We start from the raw sequence: 9,827 nt of genomic DNA, 5'->3' as shown, positions 1-9,827 counted from the left end.
GAAGGTCACAATCCATAATCAATATGGAGGCTGGTTGCTGCAAGGTGCTAATTGACATCCCCGAAGAGGAATAGTGTCAAAAATCAATAGAGAAGAGCAGAGCATTGGTAGATTTATGGCTTTGATTTTGAAAAGGTATGGGAATGCCCGGTGATGTTTCTCTGCTCCCCCCCTCCCCCATCCCCCCCCCCCCGTACTCCTTTTGAATGTTAATGCTTTCTTGAAGATGATTTCCGACTCACTGCTAGGACACTGCCTCTACTCACTGAAGCAGAATCCTCTGAAGAGTTGCGGAGGCAGAACTGAAATCATGGCTTGCCACAAAGCAGCAGCTGTATCGGCCGCTAATGATGCCTCACACAGAAAGACGATGCTCCTTTAACTCGGGGGTTTTAATGGGAAGTTTCTAAGGCTGAAAGGACGGCTTTAGATCTGGGGTGTGCCATCAGCCGCTTGCAGATACCAGTCTCCTGCCTCAACACAGCCTGGTCGGGAAGAATGGAAACTAAAGAGGCTTGTAACTACCTGTAACTGTTCCACCAGGAAATGGATCAAGTGTTTGTTCAGCCAGATGCAGGTACTTGACCAACACTGTGTCTTTGATGGGCTAATTAATGCTTTTCTCTAACTTTACGATGTATGCGTGAGCGATGATGGCAGGGATGCCTTTTGCATCCAAGTTCTGAATTTAGATCTAGATGTCAGATGAAGTCTAATTAAACAATTGCTAGGTGAAGTTAATGCGAGGGGGTGAAACGGAATGATGCCTTTATGTTTAAAGCATGCTTAAGTTTATAGTGCTACCGATACTAGATAAAGGAGGAGTAAAGCAGGCTCTTTTCTTTGCTAAGCTGCAGTAAATTGTTCCTGAAAGCTATTTGCCCATTACAGTTATTTCTCCATTCACCTAAAACATCCAACCTTCCAAAATGTTACAGGGATGTTTTAATTTGTTCACAAAGGATCACAACTCAGCAACTCCCAGTGATAACGCCGACTGTCCCTGGTGTCCCTGGGTGGCAAGCACGGTGCAGCCCTATCCTTTTGAGGTATCAGCAAGCACTCTTGTTCGCTGGGAAACACGCAAGGACAGAGAAGGCAAGCCGGGGATAACAGTAAGGTTTATCGTTTGAACAGAAAAGTTCCAGTTTGCTAGTGGTGCCTTTTGGTACCCGCAGTTCCCGATGCGGCACTCACGTGGGATTTTCCTGAGGTTCTCAGCCAGGCTGTAGCCTCGCCCTGCAGTCCCTTTAAAACTCTTCTAGCAGATGTTGGGAGGAAGATGAAGACAGGGAAGAAGTAAAGCTGAGGTTAGGGCTCAGGCTGAAGAGAAAGGTCTCCTGCTGACCCAGAGCTGGCAAGCCAGGACCGAGAGGGGTCCACTCCCCAACCCAAGCAGACATGTGCAGCCTGACTGGGCAGTGACAGCCCGAGGGAACGGACCTCCCTGTGCAGCAGTGGGGGCGGGCGACAGTTCCGAAACTGCCTGTTGACATTTGTAGCTGACCACATTTACTAGTGTGTCAAGCCATTGTTTGGGGGCTTTCTAGTAGCCTTGGGTCTATTTGTTGGCTGTATAAAGTTCTGTCTCTGTCCTTAGCCATCCTGTGAATTCTGGAGCATCAGGGCTATTGTACTGGATCAAGAGGGCTGTATTCGGAAGAGAAAAATATGGAACTTGCCATGTATTTATGTGAGAAAAAAAAAGGGAACTATATGTTGGTTAAAATATAGGAAGTACCCTAGAAAGAGCCAGGAAATCTTTTCCTGAATTTCTGGGCTGGTCACCAAGAGGGCCATGAGTTCTTTGAATTTATAGGAAATATTTTGCCTCCTTGTGTGTATATCCTGGAATGCAAATTACTGTTCCCTGGGCTCATACACAGTAGTTCCACAAGATTCATAGGTAATAACTTTTGTTTATATAGTGATTTGATTCCTTAGATGAGGTAGCTTTTTTGGGGAGGCTCACGGTTATAGGGGAAGATATATAATAGGGTCGACTGGGATGTTTACACGTCTGGGGTGGGACGGTTGGGATGGAGGGTGGAGTATATCTCCAGAGACTCTACTTATGCAAACAGCAATGCAGCTGAGGCTTTGTTTAGCTCAAAAAGCAGAGATGATTCTCTTTAGCCTCACTCTCAGCATATGTATTACGTTAATCATTGAAAGGCATGTTAACATTTCAACAGTCAGTTTCAGAACTGTTGCAGAATAATGCAGCACTCGGAGGAACTTCGTCTCTGCTAGTCATTGCAAATTCAGTCTTGCCTACGTAGCCAATTCCCTTCCTGGTACAGTCTGCAGAGTGGTCTCACCAGTCTGCCAGATAAATATAAATAAGATACACGGGATGTCTTTGTAGGACGAAGTGTGTCCTGTCCATCACATGCGAATGTAAACTCTGCAAACCTGTGGGTGTTCTTGTTCAACAGACCCACTGTTTTTGCGTCTACTTTTGAAAACATGTCAAGTCACAGAACTAGGTTTCTGGCCTAGAAGTTTTTAAAAAATGAGGTGTGGCATTTAAGTGGTTTAGAGGTACTTAAAATACAGTATTGCTTCACTGTGCCCTGCACACCATTAGCAGCTGGGGGATGGCTGACTTGCTACTCATTCCTACACGCTGGAGAGAAACTTGCGAGTCAGCAGCCTTTGGGGAATGCTTCTCTTCTGGTAATGGATTTTTATGATTTGGGGCAGTTTACTTATAATCTCCATTCCCCAGTGTGCTTGTTTGCATAATAGAAATGAGAAAGAAACCTCATTTTGCACAGAAATGGTAGAAAGAGGAAACGCTCATTCATCATCACGGATTTATTGAACGTTCACGATGTGCTAGGCAGGACTTCACATGCACTGCCTCTGTTATAACTATGACCCATAGTTGCAACCCATTGTGGAAGGGCGGGGGGGCGGGGGTCCATGAGCTGATGGCCACGAAAGTGAGAGGGTGGGACCAAATGCCTGTGGGCAGCTCCACAGAGCAAGGTGCCAAAGGCACCAAACTAATTCTGTTGCTGTCACTTTAAAAATAAGAAAAGCAATGTATCATTGCTTTAAGGTCTATTTTCTTCAGATAAGATAATTTCCCTTACTGTTAAGTTGTATAATACGACGCTAACAAAATGAAATGTCCAAAGGATCCAAGCTTGGGAAGGCTACATGTTGACACTTACGGTTTCCAGGTAAGACATCTGGCTTCGGGATATTTTAAACGGCTGTTCTTCCCCAGCAGCAAAGCCAGTTAGCTCCGAAAGGCTTGAGCCCTGAAACAGAAGGGCCACCGTTAATTTTTGTATTTGATGGGACCCGACCCATCAGCCTTGAAGCCAAGGAAAATTTAAAAAGGCAAATAACAGCTTTTCAAATCATGAAATCGGAGACTATTAAAGTGTCACTGTGACTCAGACTATCTGTGATTCTTTGAAATAAGATCTACTTCAAACACAATGGTCTGACATCCCAGGCTGGCTGGATGATATGGGCTTTTTTACCCCTTCTTTGTCTCAGCTGGTACCTCAAAGTTTGAATTCAGTTCCTTGGATTGTAAGGGGCCGGAGATTTGATTCAACCTCTATTTTAAAAAAAAGGCAGTGACCCCAGAACAGCCAGGAATTCCTCAAGGAGGTTGCTATTTAGTAAGGGGACCGAGTTGAACACCCTGTGGAGACGGGTCCTGTGAGAGGTGCTTCCACAGAAAGCAGGTGCAGGGCTCCTGGGGAGGGGGGACAGAGCCGGAAGCGCCCCATCCCTCTGGTGCAGGGAGAGATGGAGGCCCCACCGAGGAGGTGGCATTTGGTGCGAACCCTGAGGGAGGGAGCGAAACCCACAGGCGGGAATAGAGGGAGGAGGAGGGCATCAGGCAGAGAGCATCATGACTAAAAGCTCAGAGGTGGGAAACCTGGCGGGGTTCAAGCAACAGCTCGTGTTAGGTTGAGCTGCAGAGCAGACCAAGTGAGGACGGCCTCCTCAGGTGTCTGCAGACTCCATCCCATGTAAGTCTGTTCTTCTTGGTCCTTGTACTCCAAACCAAATGCGATTTGATCTTTGTTCCTGTTTGAACTTAGGAGAAAAAGAAATTCCTATCTTACAAAAGTTCCATTGTCGGAATATGACCTAATTTATCGTCCAGGCAACAGGGCTCTCAGGTCCGGGAGGGACTCAATGGGCCGTTAGGGTCCTTGGACGTTGGGGCACCAAGGTTTTCTGGAGGGAAGAAGTGGTAAGATCTGAGCTGAGGAGGATGGATCATGGCGCAGTATGTCGGAAGCATGAGGAAAGAAAGAGAGGCCTCTTTGTAAATTATTTTAAGTGGGGCTAGTGGCTGAGAGTGACAGTGGCTAGGGCCGAGCTGAACTGCTCACCAGGGGCTTTGTAGGTGATGCAGAGGGTTTTACACTTTGTGACGATCACAGAGTCCAGGGAGCTTGACTCTGGGGATGTGTTATAGGATTTTTGAGATTGGCTTCTTTTAATTCAGTTTTCCTTGGTCCAGTATTAAAATGAGCCTTTATTGTGTTCTGAGCACACACAGATGGAGGTCCAGGGAAGACATGCCTGCGCCGTGTGATGGGGAAGCCAGTTAGGATCGAAATACGGCCGTGAGTAACTGCGGTCCTCTCGTACTTAAAAGAACCGCCTTTGGTTATTATTAACAGGACGGTTATGTCGGAAGTCCTTTGAAATAATTTACTTGCCCAGATTTCTCTATTCGTCTGAAAGGAAGATTTCATTATTCAGGTAGAAGCCGTCGTGAACATTTTACAAGGATCATTTTTGCCAAAAGGGGACATTTCACTCCAAGGCAGACATTTTAAAAATTTTGCTGTCTTTGAATATTTGGGGACTGTGGTAGCTAAGTGATTACATTTATCTTTTTTTCTGCCTCTTCCTCTATCCATTGCTGCCTTTAACTTAAATGTGCTGTGGAGCTTTCCCAATTTGTAAATTACTGATTAGCGGATCGCGGTTTTAAAATCAAGCAGGCTCTTCGAGGGATTTCAATCAGTCCCAGGCAAAGCTGTGAAAGAGCCGGCTTTTCTTCCTGGGTCTCCGTATCCCCATATCTCTTTCTAACCATCTCCGGATCGTCTCATTTGTACCACCCATCCCCCACCCTCCCCAGGACTTCCCTACTGGGCCATCGGCCTTCAGCGCCCCATGTCTGCTCCCCCAAACCCCAGCGGCCCCTCATTTCCAGCAAGACCCATCAGCCCCCTTACTATCTACCACATTTCCCCTCCTTCAAGTAAGAGCAGTTTTCCCAGACAAATCCTTGCTAAGTTTATCAGGAAGGGGTTGGAAGGTATGTATTTATGTTTTAGCAGGCTTCTCAAAACCTGTGAGGAGGCTGCAGAGAGGGTTAACCATATTCTTGCATCTGTTTTTTAATCAGCATAGGGTGGTATCACTGCAAATTAAAACTGATTTTTATATCATTCTAAGGGTTGGCTTCCCTGGGAAGAAGCCAGGCTCCAGACTCATTTACAGGGAGACGGAAGAGGGAAATGGGGCTGATAACCTGAATCAGGATGACTAGGTTACTTGCTGGGGCTTCTTGGAATGCTCGCCCATCCCCGCAGACCCCACATGAATGGTGGACCAGCTCAAAAACATGAGTTAGGAGGAAGCCTAGGCAGTGTGAGATGATGAGCTAGGAGAAAAGGAGTTGGCATTTTGCCTTGGACGAACGACAAGGCTGGGGAAGACTGCTCCTGGGCGTCAAGATGGCTCTCATCAAGTGGACACCGGGGGTGAGAAGGGGAGGACTGAATAAGGTATCACTCTTTTGGCCCCCCAGCTTGTGGCTAGGGAGTCATCACAGGCTCAAATTGTCCTATGTCTAGTTGTTCACTGTTTTCAATGAACTTCACAGATCCAGAAATCTTTATGGTTATATGTTTATACAGTTAATGGGCTTCAATTTTCCTCTAATTCCTTTCTGGATTACATCATGTTTTCGTACAGAATGTCCTGAAAATGCATAGCTATCTCAGCCGTGTTAAGAAGAGACAAAGAAAGGGACTCTGGCCTCATTTGGGCTGGAGGGAAAATGGACATAGAGTGGGACTCTAAGTAAGTCCGTGGGGAGGGCAGGCTCAAAGGGATGGGATGCTCAGTAGGACATGGAAGGACAAACGGGAACATGGCAGGATGGCTTAGGTACTCATTCTTTGAGCAGCACATGACTTTCTTTGCACCCAGCCCGTGGTGAATTTTATACTCAGTGTGAACAAGCCTAGTTTGGATATTTCTTGGGTGTGCAAACGGCCCTTACTGGAAGCACTAGGGGTTCCTGCGTTGGAAGCTCCGGCCACCCTTTCCTGTCCCCTCCCCTCAGCCTAGTTATCTGCCGAGAGTTAACACCTAAGGGTGGGAGGGTGCTTAAAAACAAGCAAACCGAACCCAACCCAATCCATCAGCATCCTCTATATCCCTAAGGAGCTTCTTTTTAAGAAACACCATCAAATTTTATCCCAATCTTGCTTCAGAACAAAAATGAATGATAAGCCAATCTACCGCACTATTTCAGCCTTAAACAAAATGTAGTCATAGAGCTGCAAGATATTCTTTCCCCCAAAATTGGTAACTCCTTCCTTCCAGACACTGGTTGTAAATCCCTTTATAAACTGTGTCTTAAACTGTGATTTTATAAACTCTGAAGTATCAACACACATGCAAACTGTTATTATGATCACTAATGCTATACTTCAAGGCAACAATTAGAAGTTAACGGTAGAAATATTGTGTTCGAGCTTTGGGTCATAATTTCTATTTTTATTTGGTTGCTTATTTTCATTGAACATCATTTCTTTTGAATCCATGTTAATTCCCATAGCTGACTACTCTCCTACGCAATTTTTCTTATAAACAGACTCATACATAGATTTAGTTCAACATCTGAAGTTTTCGTGGCCTTTGTCTATACTACTCCAACTTGCCTTTAAAGACAAACAGTAATATCCATATATCTTCATTTTTCCACCAGTAAAATGGAAATGGTGATAACTTATCTTTTTCTTTCTCTTCCTCTTTATCAAATGGTCTTAAGCAGTAGGAAGCCACTGTGAAGCTTTTTTAAAAAATGCAGCCAATCAATTCCTTCTCCCTAGCTCAATTTTCAAGGTGCTTCTTGGGGTCAAGTATTGAACCTGGTCTTTGTTTTCTGAAGAAAAAAGAAAAGCAGCTGGAGCTTGGTGGTCTGGGAGTCTGAGATGCCTCCTTTCTCCCTTGGCCCAGGCAAGAGAAAGCAAAGGAGAAGCATTCTGGCTTCCACGGCCACGTCTGAAGCAAAGCAACTCTTCGTTTTGTTCGTTTTTCTTTTCTGTATACTTTTCAAAGTGTTTTCGCAGACATCCATCCTCATTATGGTACCGTGAATGAGATACACAGACATTTCTGATTCCATTTTTACGGCTTCGTGAGCCCTCCAAAGGCCCATACTCATTGAGCAGTAAAATGGAGGCCAGAGACTAGGGCCCAAAATCCGATACTCCCTGAGGGTTTCTCTGCTAAGCACCTTTTCCAGCCTCAGTTTCCTTCCACCGGGGCTATAGAGGTCTCTGCTGTCTCGGAGCTCGTGGTAGAGTGGCTAACCTATGTTGTGTTTAGCTACAGTCTTGGCACATACTGAGGTTCCATCAATGGTATCATTATGAGAATGATGTGAAAGTCATATTTTGGAGGGATTCTGGAAGAGACTTGGCAGGGGACACTGGGTTTGGATGTCAAGTTGGCAGCACACCCTGAGGTCAACATTACCTTGCACATTTCTCATCTTCTGTACTCTGGTTGTCTTCCCTGCTCAGCCCTCCTGGCCCCAGGTGCCTGCCCTGAGGACAATCTGGTAATTTCATGCAAGAGTAAAATATTCTTTCCCATAATGACACAGAACGCAGCACGTCTGGTGAAAAAGTTTAGAGATTCCTCGTTTTCTCTGACGAACAGGACCTGTGAGCTTAGAAATCCGGTTGCTCTTTGGTAGTTATCCCCTCTCCTTCCCGTTCTTTCTCCTACAGATAACTCAGCGTCTCCACGGGGCAGCCACCATGATCTCAGCAGACTGATGATGGAAGAGAAGGAAACTGGGCGATCCCGTGCTCCTGCTTCTCTGGACGATGGATGGAGGACAGCCCGTCCCTTCACCCCTAGTGCCCCTTGAGAACGTGTCGGCAGATTCTAGCATGTCTCTAGAGCAGAAAACCACATTTGTGTTTGTGATTTTGTTGTTCATTTTCTTGGGCATCCTCATTGTCAGGTGCTTCCGGATCCTTCTGGACCCGTATCGGAGCATGCCAACCTCAACCTGGGCCGATGGACTTGAAGGGCTGGAGAAGGGGCAGTTTGACCATGCCCTTGCTTAGCAGAGGGGGGCAGGAGCCCCTCCTGAGGAGGTGAAGTGCGGCATGTCTTGGCGAGGAATTCTCTTTAGTCAATGCTCTCAACAAACCAAGTTTTAACAGCACCTGGTCCTAGACTTCCAATCCCTCATTTATTAAACATGCTGTTAGGTTAAAAGCATTTGAAGGATATTGGAGATGAAGGTTTATAACATCCTCCCAAAATAGGAAGGCTTGAATTTCCATGTTTCCTCGGTGAATGAATATTGCTGAACGTGTGTGAAGGTGAAAGCAAGAGCATCAGCACTGACACAAACTTTGCCATAAAATGGAGCGCTCTCCCACCCAACCAGAGAATAAAGAATGGAAAGGATCTGAAATGAATCTGGTCACAGCACCCTGAAGGGCATTCCTCGTTCTGAGCATGTCTCTCAGTTGGTTTATTTGCACTGGAATCCGGGTCCCGGGCAGAGACTGGGCTGGGTGAACCCGGAGGAGCATTGGGAAGCCAGCGGGTGGGGGGTCCTTAGCGCAAATGTTTCCACGCCTGGAAAAGATGAGTGAGGATGATCTCATTTTATTTCTCAAGTACAACTGAATTCAAAGGCTTATGGAGGTTTGAAAACTCTCCACCAGGCCAAGTACATTCTAGGTATTCATATTAATAAGCTGTGTAGAAGTAGTTATACATAACCTGAATTGACTTTCTTGACACAGATGATTGAACTAATGGGTTGTAAGTGCAGCTACGAGTTGTTGTTGTTGTTTGTTTGTTTGTTTTTAAATAAAAAGTTAATTGTTTAGAAGAGAAGACTGTCACAGTCTTAGGAGGAATGTATGTTTGTGACGGAATAGAGCAGCCAAATAAAACTTCTCAAGAAATGGTAGTGTCTCTTTTCCTGTTTCACTGAGACCAATGTATGGTGGCAGCATGTGATACCGAGCGCGGAGGACGAGCTGCGTTCTGAGAGACAGAAAAAGCTGCAAGGTCATCAAGTTCATCCCTCTCCCATTTCAGAAAGGGCTCCCACACATCGTCCTGCACACGTACAACCTATTCTAAGCACAATTTAAGACCACCGAGAAAAGAGCGATGTGAACACTTCTTATTCCAACTTCTCTTGGTAGGAAAACTTTGTGTCTACACTAGACCCCCAAGGCTGTGTTTATAATCTCTGTCTTCTAATTTTCTCCTCAGCCAGCCATCCTATTTTTTTATTAATTAAAAAAGTTCAAAAAGTCAACTATGCCTGAAAAAGCAGCCCTTAGTAAAACTGCTTCCTTGTCTTCCTTTTTTATTTTTATTTTTTTAACATTCTTTGGAGGGTCTGCTGTCTAGATTCCCCCCTCCCCATGTTCCACTTGACTTTGTTTTCAAAAAAAATTTTTTTTTTAAGATTTTATTTATTTATTTGACAGAGAGAGACAGTGAGAGAGGGAACACAAGCAGGGGGAGTGGGAGAGGGCGAAGCAGGATCCTGG

At 45.4% G+C, this 9,827-nt stretch overlaps 1 protein-coding gene across 7 annotated transcripts; it reads left to right on the top strand.

Annotated features, from left to right (window-relative positions):
• The first annotated feature begins 214 nt into the window (after positions 1 to 214).
• Positions 215 to 9,227, top strand: CTXN3 (cortexin 3). Of its 7 annotated transcripts, none has more exons than XM_031041890.2 (3): positions 3,024 to 3,191; positions 4,541 to 4,607; positions 8,025 to 9,227. In XM_031041890.2, the coding sequence occupies exon 3, from the start codon at positions 8,124 to 8,126 to the stop codon at positions 8,367 to 8,369; it is 246 nt and encodes an 81-aa protein (XP_030897750.1). In that variant the 5' UTR covers positions 3,024 to 3,191; positions 4,541 to 4,607; positions 8,025 to 8,123; the 3' UTR covers positions 8,370 to 9,227. The 7 variants fall into 7 exon arrangements, with proteins under 7 accessions (XP_030897747.1, XP_030897750.1, XP_030897752.1 ...); XM_031041892.2 differs by having other exon boundaries at positions 4,532 to 4,607; XM_031041888.2 differs by lacking the exon at positions 3,024 to 3,191 and adding an exon at positions 3,817 to 4,001.
• Positions 9,228 to 9,827: the final 600 nt, after the last annotated feature.

The sequence above is a fragment of the Leptonychotes weddellii genome, chromosome 7 (assembly GCF_054177405.1).
Source record: "Leptonychotes weddellii isolate Sample4059 chromosome 7, ASM5417740v2, whole genome shotgun sequence".
In the NCBI taxonomy this organism is placed as follows: Eukaryota; Metazoa; Chordata; class Mammalia; order Carnivora; family Phocidae; genus Leptonychotes; species Leptonychotes weddellii.
The sequence above is the reverse complement of the archived record's forward strand: the minus strand, read 5'-3'. Positions and strand labels throughout refer to the sequence as shown.